The sequence below is a fragment of the Carcharhinus amblyrhynchos genome, chromosome 20 (genome assembly GCF_965287045.1).
Source record: "Carcharhinus amblyrhynchos chromosome 20, sCarAmb.v2.hapA, whole genome shotgun sequence".
Classification (NCBI taxonomy): domain Eukaryota; kingdom Metazoa; phylum Chordata; class Chondrichthyes; order Carcharhiniformes; family Carcharhinidae; genus Carcharhinus; species Carcharhinus amblyrhynchos.
The window spans coordinates 9,027,977-9,048,600 of record NC_137343.1 but is presented as its reverse complement, the minus strand read 5'-3'; the positions used below and the strand labels follow the sequence as shown (position 1 = coordinate 9,048,600).

The window sequence follows — 20,624 nt, the reverse complement described above, 5'->3', positions numbered from 1 at the left end:
GGTTGTGAGGGTTGGGGGGGTGGTGGTTCTGAAACCCTCCCCCCACAGGGGGAAATCCTTCCTCAGGATAGAGGATTGCCGGAGGATTGCTGACTCTGACATCCTTCTCTGGTGCAGGGGAGAAAGCTGAGAGGACCTGCCCTCTGAGGCCCTGAGGTTAGTCTATGCAAAGAACACTGTGAGGCCTGAAGGAAGTAAAATGCAGCCGAGTATTGTAATGATAATGGATTTATTCAAAAGTAATTTTAAATAATATTCAGTCCTTGTATCTAAACGTTCCCATCTTTGCTGTTCCCAGTTACATAGCGTATGGATAAACAAATAAAAAAACTTGACAAATAGTAGAAAACGGTTAAAATGAAAATACTATTTTTTTGGTGTCTTCTTATAATAAACGCAGGTGTGTTTATGGAGGTAGCTTCAGCAGAGTTTCAGAGGTAAAAGGTTCAAAGGTTCTTAGCTGTTCTCTTTGTGCTTTCAGAGTTTCATTGTCCTGTTGTGAGGTTATAAGTCTCTGCATGTGCTTACGTAGAAGGATACTGAGGTAAATAGCATGCAGCAAGGTTATATGATCTCTCCTTCATCCATTTTTACATCTCTCTCATCACATTGTCAAGCGAGGAGTCCAGAAAGTGGCGATGACTCTGCACAGGCTCCTCTCGCTCCCGTAGGCCCCGCAGGTGACCTCTCTGTTGCCGGGTGAAGTAATGTACCACATCGAAAACAATATTAAACGAAGATCAGTGACTGTGGGGGACAGCGGCAGTTTTCGCGCAGAGATTCACGCACCCATGATCCTTGGCAGCCAGGACTGGAGGCTGCAGTCCAGAATGTTCTGGAGAGGGAGGAAAGATCAACAAACACACAGAGAAACAGCTTTAGGCAACCAGGAATATAAACATGAAGTTAGTCTGAAAGTTCATCATGTTTTTTCTAAAATTCGCTCTCTGGATGTGGATAAGGCTATGACGTGGATATGATGGTGCTGGGCTGGAGTGGGCACAGTGAGAAATCTCACAACACCAGGTTAAAGTCCAACAGGTTTATTTGGAATCATGAGCTTTTGGAGCGCTGCTCCTTCATCAGGTGAGTGGAGCAGCTCTCTGAAAGCTTGTGATTCCAAATAAATCTGTTGGATTTTAACCTGGTGTTGTGAGCCTTCTTACTGTGCCCACTCCAGTCCAATGCTGGCATCCCAATATCATTTATTGACCAGCCTTTAGTTGCCTTAATACTTAATCGACTGGCTTGGTAGGCTGCTTCAGAGGGAAGCTATGACGTGATGTGGACCTGGAGTGACATGTAAGTTAGACCAGGTAACAACAACATGCTCTGGAATGTTAGTGAACTAGTTTGGTTCTTACAACAACAGTGGTATTATCACTAGACTATTAATCCAGAAACTCAGCTAACGTTCTGGGGACCTGGATTCAATCCCAACACGGCAGATGGTGGAATTTGAATTCAACAAAAAAATCTGGAATTAAGAATCTACTGATGACCATGAAACTGTTGTCGATTGTCGGAAAAACTCCATCTGGTTCACCAATGTCCTTTAGGAAGGGAAATCTGATGTCCTTACCCGGTCTGGCCTACATGTGACTCCAAAGCCACAGCAATGTGGTTGAGTCTCAACTGCCCTTAACAAGGACAACTAGGGATGGACAATAAATGCTGACCAGCCAGCGATGCCCATGTCCCATGAATGAATTAAAAAAAAGTTATAAAGCAACTGCAATTCTGATGGATAGTGGTTTAGCTTTAGTTCAGCTTAAATCTAGAGTCAGCCCCCAAGCTGACACTGGGACTCACTGTTCTATCGGTGTGGTAAGAGATACATGGAGGATTTCTGTGACAAAGCTAATCTCTCTGCGTCATTGCCAGCTGCACATTCCAGATTCAAATGTGGCGAAGGTTCATTGATGTTCCCCCAGTGACCTCAACCCTCACTCATGTCTCCATGTGGCTGGTAATGTACACCAGCAGGCATTCACTGACATCTCGTCTCGGCTGGCGAACTAAACTAAATGAGGATGCCAGTAGCTTTGTCAAACGTCAACAGGGGACATCTCCATTCTCAGTGCATGAAGTCTGGAGGAAGATGAGCCCAGCAAGAGCACAATGGCCAGATGTGGGACACATCCTGGGCACGCTCCTGATGAGCTGGACTTGCGACCAGTCACCTTGAAAAAGATTGGGACCTTCCCGAATATTGTTCCATTGTTAACAATAAAACACAGTTGCAAAAATATTGTTGTTTATATTAGAAGAGGCTGGCACAATCTTTATAGAATCATAGAATCCTACAGTGCAGAAGGAGACCGTTCGACCCATCAAGTCTGCCCTGACCACAGTTCCAGTCAGGCCCTATCCTCATGCATTTACCCTAGCTAGTCCCCCTGACACTAAGGGACAGCTTAACATGGCCAATCCACTTAACCCGCACATCTTTGGACGGTGGGAGGAAACCAGAGGAAACCCATGCAGACACGAGGAGAATGTGCAAACAGACAGTCCCTCAAGTCCAGAATCGAACCTGGGTCTCTGGCACAATGAAGCAGCAGTGCTAACCAAGGTACCACCGTGCCACCCATGGGAACATTCCATCAATGGGAAGGATTTCTCCCTGTCTACTCTGCCCTCAGAATTTTGAACACCTCTATCAAATCTCGTCTCGGACTTCTTGTTTCCATTGAGAACAACCCCGGCTTCTTCAATCTATCCTTGTAACTGAAGTAAAACAATAAAAATATAGAGAACAATCTAACTGGAAAGAAACTGAGCCTGAGATCTACATTAAATTTGGGATTTACGGAAGTAAATGAATCCTATTCATGGAGGCTTTAATGATCTTAAAATGGGCTGTGAAAGGACAAATGTCTTCGACTCCAGCCAGGACTCTCTCCCGAATCAGGGCTGATCTAATTCACGTGAAGAAAACTGGATGAGTAAGTGACATTAAGGTAAGTAGTGATGGGGCAGCGTGGTGGCACAGTGGTTAACGCTGCTGCCTCACAGTACCAAGGACCAGGGTTCGATTCCCAGCTTGGGTGACTGTGCCGAGTCTCCACATTCTCCCCATGTCTACGTGGGTTTCCTCTGGGTGCTCCGGTTTCCTCCCACACTCCAAAAAAGAACAAAGAACAAGGAAAATTACAGCACAGGGACAGGATGTTCAACTCTTCAAGCCTGCACTGACCATGCTAAACTAAAACCCCCTCCCCTTCTGGTGACCATATCCCTCTATTCCCATCGCATTCACATATTTGTCCAGATGCCCCTTAAAAGTCACTATTGCATCTGCTTCCAATACCTCCCCCGGCAATGAGTTCCAGCCACCCACAATCCTCTGTGTAAAAAATGTTGCCTCGTACATCTCCTTTAAACCTTGCCCCTCGCACTTAAGCTTGTGCCTCCTACTAGTTGACTCTTCCACCCTGGGAAAGGTGAGATGTGCAGGTTAGGATTGGCCATGGGAAATGTATAGGGTTATGTGGATAGGACAGGGGTGTGGGCCTGGCCAAGATGCTCTTTTGGAGTGTTGGTGCAGACCCGATGGGCCGGATGGCCTCTTTTTGCACTGTGGGGTCCTGTTATATGGTTCCAACTGTTTTGTATCAACAATAGTTGTGTTTTTACGAAACGAAAATGGAAAAATTCAAGATTAAAGTTCCTAAACTGGAAATGATCCCCGTTCTGTGGAATGAAGTATAATCCAATCTGGATTAGCTAGTTGGAAAATTGGCAACTGTGAGCAGGAGGAAGATAAATAACTACGGTTTGGAAGTGGATTTACAGATTGAAAGCTTCTCAGTAAAGCGGAATGCCAGAGGCTGGATTACCATTGATGAATACCAAAATTAGCCCAAAAAAAAGGTTTTGAAATGAGGCCCAAGTTAAACATGGGGGAGAAGACAATGAGAAAGGTTAACGTGAGAGGGAAAAAAATATTGCCGAAGGAAGCGAAAAGGGAGGTTTTGAAAGGTTGAGAGGGGGTACAAAATGAACTAACCATTGTGAGGAGGCACCGTAGAATGCCTACAGTCCAGAAAGAGGCCATTCAGCCCATCGAGTCTACACCGACTCTCTAAAAGAGCATCCCACCCAGGGCCTCCCCTCCATCCTATCCCTGTAACTCTGCACATTTACCCTGGCTAATCCACCTAATCTACACATTTTAGGACACTAAGAGAGAATTTAGTTTGGCCAATCAACCTAACCCTGCATATCTTTGGACTCTTGAGGAGACTAAAGCAACCAGAGGAATCATGGAATCCCTGCAGTGCAAAAGGAGACCATTTGGCCCATCAAATTTGCACCAACTCTTTGATAGAGCATCTTATCCACACTGTATCCCTGTAACCCTGTGTATTTACCGTACTATGCCCCTAACTTACATGTCTTTGGACACTAAGAGATAATTTAGCATGGCCAACCCCTCTAACCTACACCTTTTTGGACACCAGGAGATAATTTAGTGTGGCCAATCCATCCAACCTAGGCATCTTTGGACTGTGGTTGGAACCAGAGCACATGGAGGAAACCGACGCAGACACGAAGTGAACATGCAAACTCTACACAATGACCCAAGATCAGAATTGAACCCAGGCCCCTGGCTGTGCTAACCTCTGTGCCACTGTGCTGCTCACATTTTATAAGCAAATAGAAGTAAAAGAATGGTCAAATAAAGGGGTCAGATCACAGAGATAAATGGGCAACTTGTAACTGAGAGCAAAGGAGTGACAAGGATATTTCATAAATACCACACCTTCCCTATTAACAAAATAAAATAGAAATAGAACTGACCGAAAGAATCTGGGAGAGCCAACACTGAAGGCAAACAGCCATAAAAACTGCACATTGGTTAAGTAAGACTATAAGATATAGGAGCAGAACGAGGCCATTCGGCCCATTGAGTCTGCTCCACCATTCAGTCATGGCTGATATGATTCTTTTCCCCATTCTCCTGCCTTCTCCCCATAATCCTTGATCCCCTTTATAAATAGCAGTGATAGTATAAAGGAGACAAAAAATTAGAAAATGCTGTAAGATTCTCATATAGTTTGATGAACGATCTTCACGACAAACCCTCGCCTGTTTATTTTGTTGGGACCCTGTGCAGTTTTTAATTGGGATTTCATCATGATGAACACATCGCTTCCTACCTGGTTCCTTCGAACCCATCACCTTCACACCGGTCTCTGATCCCCATGGCTTCTCCTTGACATTCAACGCACACGTACTTCTCCCGGAACAGGTAACTGATCCGCAGCCCAAGACGGCACGAGGGACTCATCTCCTTCATTCGAAAATAAGCGCAGTAACTGGCAGGGGACGAGGGGAGAGAAAAGCAAGAGAGTTGCTGGGCGTTAATGCTTGGTCTTTTGCTAAAAGTGCAGCTAAGGGCCAGAGGAGGAAAATAGGAAGGCTAGGAGTTGACAAAGGCCTGTTAGTTGAACTCAGTTCATTTCAGGGGAGGAACCCTTCATTAGACTTAGAACTCAGGCAACAGAAAGCACAACCACCAATGGTAAGCAATTCGAACAATTATGGCAATCTGTTTTGTTTTATTCTTTCTGTGGGCATCAACAGCAAGACCAGCATTTGTCCCACATCCCTCATTGCTCTTAAACTTAGTATCTTGCCAGGCTTTGTCAGAGGGCTAAGGTTGCTAACCTTGTTATTAGTCACAAGTAAGCTTTACATTAACACTGCAATAAAGTTACTGTGAAATTTCCCTAGCCGCCACATTCTAGCGCCTGTTCAGGTCAATGCACCTAACCAGCATGTCTTTCAGGATGTGGGAGGAAACCGGAGCACCCGGAGGAAACCCACGGAGATACGGGGAGAACGTGCAAACTCCACATGGACAGTAACCCAAGCCGGGAATCAAACCCAGATCCCTGGCACTGTGAGGCAGCAGTGCTAGCCATTGTGCCACATGCCACCCTGAGCCTTCCAGGGTTGGCCTGGAGTATCCGGGAATTTTTGGCATGAATTTTCCTCAGCTGTGGCTTAAACATTGGCACTTGGATCTCTGAGACAGAAAATTGTAGGTTTGAGTCCCACTCGAGTGATTTTATTATAAAAGATTAAGAATTTGCTCTGCAGGATGTCCCAAAGTCCTTTTAGTACCATGGAATCCTGAAGAAGAAGGCCATTTGGCCCATCAAGTCTGCACCAACTACAATCCCACCTAGGCCCTATCCCTGTAACCCCACATATTTACCCTGCTGATCCCTTGACACTAGGGTCAATTTAGCATCATCTCTTTGGAGCATGGGAGGAAATGGGAGCACCCACAGGAAACCCATGCAGACAGGGGAGAACGTGCAGACTCCAAACAGACAGACAGTCACCCAAGGCCAGATTTGAAGCACATTAGTATTTAAAAATAGATTAGGTCAGTAGTTGAAGCAAAGGACAAAAATATAATGTGGAAACAGAGTGGCTAAAATTCTGGACTATTTATTGATGTGGATAGTAAACAGCAGCATAGCTGATGGGCTGAATGGCCAGCCTTCTTATTCTGTGTGCAAAGGTGCTGTGTTAATGTTGGTTCAGAAAGTGTATCACCAATTTCTAAGGATGGATTTGGATGTGAGACAAGTCCTTTCAGAGCACAGTTCAGGCTAAGTTACTAAACACTAAACTCATGAATCTGCAAACTTGCCCTGTGCACTGGGAGAGGCTGTGTACAGCAGCTTTTTTCCATGTATCGTTCAGAGACTGCTTCCAGCCTGACTCCCCTACCACTGGGCGCAATCCTACTATTCATTCCGTTATCAGTGGCCAATCTGATTTCCTGTTTACTGTTTATCCAAGGCTTTTGATAGAAAATAACAAGGAATCTGGAAGTTCCAATCCCAAAATATGTGAGGGAGCTGGGCGAGGTTATGGTAAGGTTACACTTCCCAACACAAAAAAAGAATCAAGCTATGTACAGCGTGTTTGGTCACTGAAGCAAGGAGAGGTTGGTGTGGCTCAACATACTTATGGCAGCACAGTCTGCCCGGAGTGATTCACAAGAATGTAATAATGTGAGCCCTGTTTTACACTACAGTGCAGCAGCTGTGTTACACTCTAGTAACGGTGCAGTAATGGCATTACACTCTGGTAACAGCACAGGAACTGCATTACACTCTGCTAACAATTGTGTTACACTCCAGTAACAGTGCAGTAACTGTGTCACACTTCAGTAACATCGCACAGCTGCGTAACACTCCAGTAACAATGCAGGAACATTCCGGTAACAGCGCAGCAATTGCGTTACACTCTGGTAACAATGTAGTAACGGCGTTACACTGCTACTTTGCACTCCAGAAACATTGCAGTAACTACATTACATTCCTGTAACCACACAGTAACTGCATTAAGCTCTGGTAATTGTGCAGGAGCTGTGTTACCCTCCAGTAACAGCGCTGTAACTGCGTTAAACTCCAGAAGCAATGCCGGAATTGTCTTACGCATTGGAAATAGTGCAGAAACACTGGAGCATGGGGGCAAGTCATGTAAAAAAACCTCTAGGAATACATTTGATCAGAGTTGGCAATCCTAACTGATCTTCAGGTATTAGTTATCATATCTAGGATATACAACCCTATCAATACACCCAAAATTAAAACAATATTCTGCAGGGGATTACAATCTTCTACATTCCTGCCTCCTCCCACATGACAGCAAAAGGCTGCAATGGAGTTAGTCTGTCCCAGCATTCATTGCAGTACTGAACAGCCCCTATGACAATAACATGTCCTGTTGTTTTTAATAGGGAGGTTTCACCTTTGCTATGAATGCTGGGATCATCCTACCTCCATAACAACCTCTTGTTTCTCCAGGGAAAACACTGGCAAAACCCGCAGCCAGGCTGTAAAGAGGGGAGGGGGAATACAGAAAAGGAAAAATTAGGAAAAAGACAGGGAAAAGCGTTTACAGAAAAGGGGGAACAGCAGCTCTCCCCTGCAGCATGTGTACCTTGCTGGGGGTGATTCTCCCAGCCTGCCTTGCTGCTCTAGCAGTGCAATGGGCTGGGAGACATCAGTGGAGGCCATAAAGTGGGGTCCTCTCTGGGCGCCATGGCTTACGTACCCAATAGAGGGACTGAAGTCTCCAGGCCCAATAGCACCTCCCAACCAACCTCCTCCACCCCCCCCCCAACACTCCCAACCCCACCCCCCTCCCCCCCCCAACACTGCACCCCCATCAGGAGTGGTTCACTCCAGTGGGATTTACTGCTGTTCCCCACTAACGAGGAACAGGCAGCTCAATCCAGCTGGAGGGAATAGAGGCCATTGAGGCCCCCCCCCCACAGGAGGTCGGAGATAAGGGTGGGGGGTGATCCTTAGGCCTGGCCTCCTGGCAGTGCCCATGGAGCAAAATGGCAATGCCCAATGGGCACTTTGGCACTGCCCACAGGGCCTCGGGCAGTGCCCAAGGGGGTGGAGTCAGAAGGGCAGGGTCAATGGGGGGGTGATATAGGGGGCAATCAATGAGGATAGGGGTTCCTACTGCCACTCTGCAAAGGGATTGGTGGCAGACGGTAGCTGGATAGCGCTCAAGGCTGCTCATCCGGGTCTACAGTGGGGGGTGGGTTGGGACGGCTGGGCCAGGGTGGGAGAGGGGGTCCCGGAAATTGGGGCTGGCCCAGAGACGGCCGGGAGCCCAGCAATTGAGGGGATAGAGATGGGGGTTCGCGAGCCTGGCCAGCGATCGGGCTGGCCAGCGATTGGGAGGCCGGCACTGTGGGGACGGTGTGCCTGTGCTGATCTCTGCACTGACAGATCGGTGCAGGTGCAGTGACCTGCTCCACGCTACGCTGCTGCCTTCTCCAGCGAGAATAGGCCCTACCCACAGATTTTCAGAGGGAATCCCACTCGGACACTCTGCAGTACTCAGAGAATGAGAGATTTATTCTGAAAATCCTGCTCAGAGCACCAACAGGAGTTACTCCTGTGTTCATGCAAATTCGACATTTAGAATTTATTTGGGAGAATCCCCACGCACCCCCCACCCCCACCGCCTTGTATTTAGCCATGATGATGAGTTTGATGTGGGCAAAATGCCTCAGGTGTGCTGCCTTGGGTTCTGACAAATATGGACAGTTGAGACAATCATGCATCTAGTTTCAGTTCCCTTTCACAGAGGGAGAGTTAGTCTAACCTTGATCTGTTTTGTAGCAGACCTTCAACAGTTTGCATTGCCTTTAACATAGCAAAACGTCGCAAAGTGTTTCACGGGGATGTGATCAGATGATGTTTAAGGCTAAACGACTGAAGGAGACACTGGGCTTTGTCGAAGAGGGAGGTTTTATGGGAGGAGTGGAGAGTAAAGAGGCTTTGCAGGGAATTTCAGAGCTAGGGTCTAGGCAGCTGAAACACATTAAAAAAATGGAGTAGACCGAACAGCTCTGTCACAAACACTGGCATACACTGGATGGGCCAAATAACCTGTTTTCGTATTACACGTAATCCCATGCAATCCTGTGTGAGTGTAAGGCAGCATTCTAGAGCTGGACAGCTTGATGTGGAACATTGCTGAAGTTTAAAGCTTATTTAAAGTGTATTTATCAGTGTCACAAGTAGACTTACGTTAACACTGCAATGAAGATACTGTGAAATTCCCCTAGTCACCACACTCCAGCGCCTGTTCGTATACATTGAGGGAGAATTTACCATGGCCAATGCACCTAACCAGCATCTCTTTCAGACCGTGGGAGGAAACCGGAGTACCCAGAGGAAACCCACGCAGACACAGGGGGAATGTACAAACTTCATACAGTGACCCAAGCCAGGAATTGAACCCGGGTCCCTGGCACTGTGAAGCAGCGGTGCTAATCACTGTGCCACCATGCAACAAGTAGATCAGCCATGATCTTATTGAATGGTAAAGCAGGCTCAAAGGGCAAAAGTCCAGTGTTCCTATAAGTCTGTGACAACAATCCCAATTAGTTTGATTATCCTCGTCTCTTTCCTCACATTGCTGTGATGTCATTTTCATTTTTTATTTGTTTACAGGCAACATGACCATCAAAGCCAGCATTTGTTGCCCGTTACTAATTGCCCTTGGGTGAGGTGGTGAGCCACTTTCTTGGACCACTGCAGTCCATTTGGTGTAGACAAGGGAATTAAGGGTTATGGGGAGAAAGCGGGAAAGTGGAACTGATCCACTTCAGATCAGCCATGATCTTATTGAATGGCGGGGCAGTCTCGAAGGGCTGGATGGCCTACTCCTGTTCCTATTTCTTATGTTCTCATGTATACCCACAATGTTGTTTGGGAAGGAGTCCCAGGACTTTGGCTCAGCCACATTGAAGGAATGACAATATAGCTCCAAGTGAGAATGGTGTGTAGCTTGGAGAGGCACTTGGGCCCCATAACTGCCGGCCTGAATCCTGACTTAGAGCCATTGAGTTATAGAGATCTGCAGCATGGAAACAGGCTCTTCGGCCCAACTTGTCCATGCCACCCAGTTTTTAATCACTAAGTTAGTCCCAATTGCCCGCATTTGGCCAATATCCCTCTATACCCATCTTACCCATGTAACTGTCCAAGACAAAATTGTACCCATCTCTACTACTACCTCTGGCAGCTTGTTCCAGACACTCACCACCCTCTGTGTGAAAAAAATTGCCCCTCTGGACCCTTTGTATCTCTCCCCGCTATCAAGTGCTTATCCAATTTTCATTTGAAGTGAATTAACTATGAATTAACACTGGCTCAAGGGACCAGATGGCCTACTCCTGCTCCTAGTTCTTTACCAACCTATCAGGCAGTCCATTCCAAATCCTAACCATTTTCACAGCATAAAAAGGATTTTCCTCATGTCCCCTCCAGTCCATCCACTGCCCACTGCAACTCTGTGTCCTTTGACCACCAGCCCTTCCGTCACTGGTTACACAGTCACCCAAAAGTTGTCAACACTGTCGTGGCTGTGTAAGGAAGCATGATAGGAGATGGTCACAAGAGACCCTGTGGGGTGGGTCGTGGAGACGGGAACAGTGTCGCAAAGCTGCAACGGTGTGTGTACGGTTAGCAAATCGACCTTGCGGTTTCGCTCTCCCTGTCAAGAGTAAAGTTTAACGTTTATTTATTAGTGCCACAAGTAAGGCTTACATTAATAGTACAATGAAATTACTGTGAAATTCCCCTAGTCGCCACAGCCCAGTGCCGCTTCAGGCCAATGCACCTAACAACACGTCTTTCAGAATGTGGGTGGAAACCCCCGCAGACACGGGGAGAATGTGCAACCTCCACACAGAATATTGCAACCGAACGGTTCCTGGGGGCCAGAGGAGGTCACGTGAAATTCTCACGTTCAGGCTGGAATCTAACAAACTCCTCCCTTGACAGCCCTCTCCCCAGTTTGGCCTCACAGACTGCTGGAATGTGACAAATCCCTCAGAAACATGGGAGAAGTATTTAAAGGGATTTCGAAAGAAACAGTTGTTACATCAGGTTTCCTGGAATTAACACGGTCATTAAAAGTGGTGTGTAAAGAAGTTCGGCAGCAATTTCACAGCATTGTAAATTACCCTGGCACCGTTTTCAGACTTCAGATCTGTAATAAACAGAGTAGTCAGAACAGATAAAATCCCTCAATTGTAACAATGATTTTATCTTATTCACTCATGTGTGTTATATCGCACACACACAGAGATTTCTAACTTGACATCACTGTTGCAATGGAAGTGAGGGGCTTTTTCAGAGAAAAAGAAATTCTTGCCGTGCTGATAATCCAACATCATTAAATCAGAATTTGTTCTTGGCGTCACTTCTGTTGATTCAGATAAGCTGAAGATACGCAGTCATTACCCGGGACAAGAGGAGGTTTGATCAGTGAAGGAACTATGTCATAGGGACAAAGGGAATTTTGCCAGGGTGTGATAACCCCCAGGACCTACTTGGGGGAATCACTGATGGACCTCCCTGTAGGACTAATTGAATACAAGCTTCCCAGGGATTGGTAATTAACTCACCAAGTGGAACTCAAATACTGAGCCCTGTACAAAGCAGGCCCCTGAGTGGGTCCGTTATGACCTCATATTAAGTTGATCTTTCTCTACACTCTAGCTATGACTGTGATATTACATTCTGCACTTGACTGTGATATTATATTCTGCACTTGCTCATTTCCTTCTCTATGAACAGTATGTTTTTAAAAAAATTACATTTTATTTATTAGTCACAAGTAAGACTTATATTAACTTTAATGAAGTTACTGTGAAATTCCCCTGGATGCCACATTTTTGCACCTGTTTGGGTGAATGCACCTAATCAGCACATCTTTCAGACTGCGGGAAGAAACCGGAGCACCCAGAGGAAACCCACACAGACACAGGGAGGACATGTAGACTCCACACAGACAATGACCTAAGCCAGGAATTGAACCTGGGTCCCTGGCACTATGAGGCAGCAGTGATAACCACTGTGCCATCCATGTTTTGTCTGTATAGTGTGCATAAAAACAATACTTTTCACTGTAGCCTAATACATATGACAATAATAAATCAAATCAAAATCAAATCAAAATACTTTCATTGTCCTGGTTGGGACCCGTTTGTATTCACCATAGACTTGTGGTTTTTGCTTTATTTTGTTTTGTGTAATAAATCACTGTTCCTTTACAGCTGACTCCTACAGTTGTTGCACAGACAAAACCAGATTCAAGGCTCATTTAAATCACTTTCTCCTCATCAGGTACATAAAAACAGAAGAATGGGAGCAGGGTAGGCCATTTGGCCCTTTGAGACTGTTCCACCATATGTTCCTGGCTGATCTTCGGACTCTGCTTTCCCTGTTTATCACTATATCGCTTTGTATCCCCTTACCATCCCTTGATTCCTTTAGTATCTAGAGGTCCATCGACCTCAGATTTGAATATACTTGTTGACCGAGCATCTATAACCCTCCGTGATGAGGGAGTACCAAAGATTTGGAAGCCTATAAGGACAGAGATTTCTCCTCATTGCAGCTCCGAATGGCTGACCCCTTACCCTGAGGCCTTATCCTCTCATGCAACCAGGTTGCACTCCAGCCAGGGGAAACAACCTCTGAGCCTCAGCCCTGTTTTACATCATTTTATACATTGTATGTTACAAAAAATAATGGAGTTGTTGACTCACCGTTGACTCAATCTATTCATAAAGCAACAAACAAATCCAGGCATGAAATGAGGAAAACCCTCAGTGGTGAAGAGGTGTCAGGATCATAGGTCTAAAATCCATAACGCCATAAGATATAGGAGCAGAATTAGGCCATTTGGGCCATTGGATCTACCCTCTGCCATTCAATCATAGTTAGTAAGTTTCTCAACCCCATTCTCCCGCCCTTTCCCTGTAATCTTTGATCCCCTTACCAATCAGGAACCTTAAGGAATCTTAAGGACGCTCAGTGACCTGGCCCCTATAACCCTCTGTAACAATGAATTCCACAGATTCACCACTCTCTAGCTGAAGAAATTCCTCCTCATCTCAGTCAACACGTTCTTGCCAAGCGTGCTTAATCTGTTACAGTACCAAGTCTCACAACACCAGGTTAAAGTCCAACAGGTTTATTTGGTATCACGAGCTTCCGAAGTGCTGCTCCTTCATCAGGTGAGTGGAGAGTTGGGTTCACAGACAGGGCATTTATAGACAGAGACTCAATTGCAAGATAATGGTTGGAATGCAAGTCTTTACAGGTCATCAAGTCTTTACAGGTACAGACAATGTGAGGGGAGAGAGGGATAATCACAGGTTAAAGAGATGTGAATTGTCTCAAGCCAGGACAGTTAGTAGGATTTTGCAAGCCCAGACTAAATGGTGGGAGTTACACATAGTGTGACAAGAACCCACTCGCATTGTCTGTACCTGTAAAGACTTGATTATCTGTTATGACTCGCATTATCTTGCAACTGAGTCTCTGTCTATATATGCCCTGTTTGTGAACCCAACTTTCCACTCACCCGATGAAGGAGCGGCACTCTGAGAGCTCGTGATTACCAAATAAATCTGTTGGACTTTAACCTGGTGTTGTGAGACTTCTTTCTGTGACCCACCCCAGTCCAACACCAGCATCTCCACAGTTTAGTCTGTTATAGCCAGTCCCCAGGTGAGGTGCTCCAATTTGTTATAATTCTGGATGAGACACTCCCAAGTTGTTAAGCTCCCGCGTGAGGAGGGATAAACTGGCTCCCTTTCTTTATTCGAATCCCTAGATTGGCTGCAACAAGATTAACTTAAAAAGAATCACTTCCCTCGTGATACATTTTCCCAGTCCAAATGTACTTAAGTTTTAAAAGGAGCCAATCTAACCACTCTTTCTTAAGTTAAGGAAAGAGCAAGTTCATTAGTTACTGAAACACATGAAGGGAATAATAAAATGCAACACACACATTCACACAAGTTATAAATGACAAACGAATCCAAAAATAAAGAAAGATATATGAATCAGTCCTTGGTCTGTCTGTGAGGAGTAGATGGTGAAACATTGCAGCCGTTAAGTTGAGTGATTCCGGTAGCTCTGACTTAGGGAGTTAAGCAGTTGATTTGAGGAATTTTGTTCTCCGGGTTAGCTGAAAGAAATTGCCCTGTGTCCTTTCTGACTACGATTTACTGACTTACAACTTGCTTCCAGCAATCAGAGAGTGAGTTCTTTTTACCTGTGAGTGCAGGGATGCCTAAAACATGTTCTTCAGCTGCAATAGTCATAGCACACCCTTGCACAGCAGAACTGGAACAGCAGTCTAGTACACAGAGACCATGGTTGCAGTTGGTCTTTAACCCCTTTTCTTGTTCATTCTTGGAAAAGGAACAACTCAAACATGTCTTTCATCCAGAATCTGTTTTTTTCCCAACTCATGTCATGTCCAGAGTCTGGGATGTAACTCACAGAAGGTGGTTTCTGCTGAGATGGTAATCAGTTTCCATTATCTCCACAGGAGATTACAGTTCAGTTTTTGCATTTCTTCTCTTCTTTTTAAGTGTCTCTGTCTGAAAAGAGGTACGACGTTCTGTTGTCCCTGGACTAGTTGGTCTAGTATAATCCACATAGAAATTCCAGCAAATGGTAACTTTGTAGTCTCAGTTTTTGCTTGTCTGTTCTCGATTTAAAAACATATGTCTTACTTCAAGTTCAATATGTCCATTAGTAATATGGGGCTATGATCAGTTGTATTTTTTGGATATTTTTTATATTTTATACTTATATAATGTTTTGGACTGTGGAATAGTTCCTACAGATTGGAGGGTAGCTAATGTAAGCCTGCTATTCAAGAAGGAAGGTAGAGAGAAACAGGGAATTGGACCAGTAAGACTAACATCGGTACTGGGAAAGTTGCTGGAGCCTATTATCAAGGATTTCATAACTCAGCATTTGAAAGACAAAGTCAGACTTATAGAAGGAAAATCATGCTTGATGAAATTATTAGAATTTTCTGAGGATATAACTAGTAGAGTTGATCAAGGAGAACCGGTGGATGTGGTTTATGCAGACTTTCAGAAGCCTTTCGACAATGCAGATGCAGTATAATGTGAATAAATTTGAGATTATCCTTCTTGGTAGCAATAATAGGAAGACAGATTATTATTTGAATGGGTCAAATTGAGAGAGGCGGATACTCAGTGAGACCTTGGTGTCCTAGTGTATCAGTCGCTGAAAATAAGCGCGCGGGTACAGCAGGCAGTAAAGAAGGCAAATGGTATGTCGGCCTTCACAGCGAGAGGATTTGAGTATCGGGATAGGGATGTTTTGCTGCAATTGTACAGGGTGTTGGTGAGGCCACACCTGAAGTACTGTGTGCAGCTTTGGTGTCTTATCTGAGGAAGGATGTCCTTGCTATAGAGGGAGCACAGCGAAGGTTTACTAGGCTGATTCCTGGGATGGCAGGTCTGTCATATGAGGTGAGACTAAGTTGGTTAGGATTATATTCACTGGAGTTTAGAAGAGTGAGAGGGGATCTCGTAGAAACTTATAAAATTCTAACAGGATTAGACTCAGAAAGAATGTTCCAGCTGATGGGGGAATCCAGAAGTATGGGTCATAGTTTGACAATAAGGGTAAACCTTTTAGAACTGAGGTGAGGAGAAGTTTCTTCACCCAGGGTGGTGAATGTGTGGAATTCATGACCACAGAACGTAGTTGAGGCCAAAATGTTGTCTGATTTCAAGATTATAGAAAACTCTTGGGGCTAAAGGGATCAAGGGATATGGGGGGGAAGGGGGATCAGGATATTGAATTTGATGATCAGCCCTGATCAAAATGAATGGTGGAGCAGACTCGAAGGGCTGACTGGGCTACTCCTGCTTCTATTTCCATGTTTCACAGTAACTTCATTGCAATGTTAATGTAAGCCTATTTGCGGCAATAATAAACAAATGTTAAACTTTCTCAAAGGTAACTTAGTAAGCAACAGCAAATGCTGGTATTATTATAAAATCCCTATAGTGCAGAAGGAAGCCAGTCGGCCCATCAAGTTTGCATTGACTGTCCGATGTTGCATCTCATCCAGGCCCACCCCACCCCAATGATACCACACATTTACACTGTTAGTCCCCCTTGTCTACACATCTTGGGGCAATTTAACATGGTCAATCTACTAAACCTGCACATCTTTGGAGTGTGAGAGGAAACCCTCAGAGTCATGGGAAGAACATGCAGACTCCACATAGACAGTGACCTGAGGCCAGGAATCGAACCCGGGTCCCTGGCGCTGTGAGACAGCAGTGCTAACCACTGTGCCACCATGCCACCACTGGTCTTGCCAGTGATATCCACTGTACTTCAGGGCAATTGTCCTCATCCTGCCTTGTCTAACAAAGACTTAAGATCTGTTAAAAACCTTCAAACAATCATTTGGCTTTCAAGTGTGCCCAACACTTGTGCCGACAATAAATACCTCTGCATGTTCCTTGTCGACAACAGTCCAAGTCTACCTATTATTTTAGATGTTACAACAAATACACAAAGTTTGGTTTGATACTATGTGAGCAGGAGACATGGAGATAATTTTACTCAGTTGAAGAGTGCAGCTTGGATCAGTTCTTCAGTTAAAACTCCCATTTGGAATTCTAAAAGCAGCATTTGCTTCATTGAGTCATACATGACAGAAGTTTTTTGTGTTAAGCCGAACTTTAAACTAAAGCTTTACCAAGCAGCACGGTGACACAGTAGTTAGCATTGCTGCCTCGCAGCGCCAGGGAGCCAGGTTCGATTCCCGGCTTGGGTCACTGTCTGTGTGGAGCTTGCAAGTTCTTCCTGTGTCTGTGTGGGTTTCCTCCCACAGTCCAAAGGTGTATGGGTTAGGTGGATTGGCCACACTAAATTGCCCCTTAGTTTTGGGGGGACCAGCTAGACTAGCATGGTGTAGCATGGGGTTATAGGGATAGAGCCTGGGTGAGATTGTAGTTGTCGCTGGGCTATTTCTTGTCCACAATATGTTAAATGTCACATAATTTCTAATTTGTGGTTCACTGTGCCATTGGACAGCATTTTTAAAGGAATATTTCCTTTGTCTAATTTTACTCTATAGTGCTCCTATGAAACACCGTGTTCTTCTTAGTTGAAGGGTCAGTGGCGAGGGGACATAGGTTCAAGGCAAGGGGCAGGAAGTGAGGAAAATCTTTTTTACCCAGGGGGTGGTGATGGTCTGGAATGCGCTGCCTGGGAGGGTGGTGGAGGTGGGTTGCCTCACATCCTTTAAAAACTACCTGGATGAGTACTTGGCACATCATTACATTCAGGGCTCTGGGCCAAGTGCTGGGAGGTGGGATTAGGTGGGAAATCAGTGCAGACTCAATAGGCCTAAGACCTCTTCTGCACTGCATGATTCTATGATTTTATTGATGTTTGAAGGTGTTAAATGGGTAGCATGCTATGTTGGAGAGTCGGTGCAGACTCGATGGGCTGAATGGCATCCTTCTACTCTGTAGGGATTCTACTTGTTGGATATGGTTATGCCTGCAGCTGCACACCTGTACCACCAGAGGGTGCATCAAGAGGCCACCACCAACAGCATCCCCAACCCTCGCTCAGAGATTAGCTTTGTCTACATCCCCTGTGGGCAAAGTTAAGGCAGATAAAGTTTATTTATTAGTCACAAATAGGCTTACATTAACTGCAATGAAGATACACAGACAGAAACACAGACAAACACACACACAAACACACATGAACACACATATACTCACACACACATAAACACACACCCAAAAACACATATACGCACACATACACACATGAACACACCCACAAACACATACCTACACACGCATGCACAAACATAAATGCACATAAGCACACATGCGCACACACACGCACATACCGACCCTTTCAAATCCCATGATCGCTACCATCTATGAAGAGCAGTTTGGCATGGGGGAGGGAGATGGAGATGGACATGGAGGTGGAGGCAGGAACCGGTCTGTCCTGGCAGAGTAGTGAACAGGGCATCAGAAGCAGCGCAGCCCCTGGCAGGAAGACTTTGTTGCACTCACTTCGCCATCTCTGGTGAACTGAGGACTGCCTTGTGGGCCAAAGGGCCTGTACTGCGCTGTAATGTTCTATGTTCTAGAACACGAATGGATTTGGTACAGTGGATTCAGACTAGGAGCATTCAAGTTTGTTGGCTCTGTTGCACATGCATCATGGAGCATTGGGCAGCACGTGGAGATCAAATCCTCATTCTCATTACCTTACATACATTCCAAGTTGTGTGAGACATTCTTTATCAATCGGGTTTGACACCAACATAGAATCATAGAATCCACACAGCGCTGAAGGAGGCCATTCGGCCCATTGAGTGCACACTGACTCAAGGCCTTATCCCTACAATCCCATACATTTACCCACTAATCCCGCTAACCTACACATTGTGAAACACTAATGGGCAATTTAGCATGGCCCGTCCACCTAACCTGCACATCTTTGGACTGATTTCTCACTGGTGTGACGCAAGATTGGAAAGCCCAATGTGATACTGGAGGCAAGTGCTTTAATTAACATTGATGAGATGCAGATGAATCAAATGACGATCTTGCCACCAGCCAGCGGCAAGAGCGATATGCCATTACTATTACTGGACGATTATTTAAATGGTAAAATATTGCAGCATGCTGCTGTGCAGAGGGACCTGGGTGTTCTTATGCAGGAATCTCAAGGAGTTGGTTTGCAGATGCAGCAGGTAATTAAGAAGGCAAATTGAATTTTGCCCTACATTGCTAGAGGGATGGAGTTTAAAAACAGCGAGGTAATATTGCGGCTGTATAAGGTGCTGGTGAGGCCACACCTGGAGTACAGTTTTGGTTTCCCTACTTGAGAAAGGATATACTGGCACTGGAGGGGATGCAGAGGAGATTCACTAGGTTCTGGAGTTGAGAGGGTTGGGTTATGAAGAGAGACTGAGTAGACTGGGGCTATAGTCATTGCAATTCAGAAGAATGAGGGGAGATTATATAGAAACATATAAGATTATGAAGGGAATAGATAAGATAGAAGCAGGGAAGTTGTTTCCACTGGTGGCTGAAACTAGAATTAGGGGGCATAGCTCCAAACTAAAGGGAAGCAGATTTTGGACTGAGTTGAGGAGGAACTTCCTCATCCAAAGGGTCGTGAATCTGTGGAATTCCCTGCCCAGTGAAGCAGTTGAGGCTCCCTCATTGCATGTTTTTAAGGCAAGAATAGATACATTTTTGAACAGTAAAGGAATTAAGGGTTATGGTGAGCAGGCGGGTAAGTGGAGCTGAGTCCACGAAAAGATCAGCCATGATCTTATCGAATGGTGGAGCAGGCTCGAGGGGCCAGATGGCCAACTCCTGGTCCTAGTTCTTATGTTCTTATTATCATGCCAGCAGCTTTCTGACTTTTTGGCTCCTGCCAGTTTCTCTGCTGTTGGGGGAGGGGGGGGCAGAATTCCATCCATTAAATCTGTAATATCTTCCAGTTCTGATGTATCATCACCAATCTGAATCATTTGCTGGGATCTTCCAGCCCTGTCCATTACCGCGATTGGTCATTCCCACCGGAATTCAATGGACATTTTGTCTGAGCCACTTCCCTGAGGAAAATTCTGGGCATTAACTCTCCCAACTGTGAGGTCCACGTAGCCTCTGGACTGCCTGTCATCAGTGTCTCCTTTCCATTTCACAGCAGCAATGTCTGGACTCTGGCTTCCCTGGACTGGGACAGGAGCTTGGACATAATTCCCATTTCCAAAGAGGACAGTGGTTATCGGTAACCTTCACAAAGCACCGCAGCCCGACCTGTTTACTATCTGTGTGAACCACCTCTAATGTATCACACTATCGGACCCCCTCCCCATCATTTGCAGTCTGTGTATATCACTTTCCAGTCCCACCGATGGCGAACCCCCACCATGGGTTTCCAGGAGGAGGGGTGTGCACAGAACAGGAAACCACATTGACAGAGGCAGGATGAGAAGAACTGGCTGCCGGTGAGTGGCAGGTCACCACGGAAATGGCAGGTCGCCTCCTTGTTTTCCTCTCCACAGAAGCTGTCCGCCCTCCGCATTTCCTGGTTTTATCTCAGATTTCCAGCAGCCACAGTAATTCCTATCCATAAATGTCTGCTGGGAAAGGGTATTAAAGATTCCGAAAACCAGGTGGGAGATTAGATACCAGGGCAGCAAGGATC

The 20,624-nt window shown here is 45.5% G+C and overlaps 1 protein-coding gene across 1 annotated transcript in view; it reads right to left on the bottom strand.

Moving 5' to 3' along the window:
• Positions 1 to 265: 265 nt before the first annotated feature.
• LOC145356051 (somatomedin-B and thrombospondin type-1 domain-containing protein) overlaps positions 266 to 20,624 on the bottom strand; it is a 145,235-nt gene continuing 124,876 nt past the window's right edge. Inside the window, exons 4-5 of the mRNA XM_080208645.1 lie at positions 5,166 to 5,324; positions 266 to 835 (exon numbers count right to left, since the gene is read on the bottom strand). Coding sequence (XP_080064771.1) covers positions 730 to 835; positions 5,166 to 5,324 — 265 coding nt within the window. The 3' untranslated portion in view covers positions 266 to 729. The remainder of the gene's footprint in view (positions 836 to 5,165; positions 5,325 to 20,624) is intronic.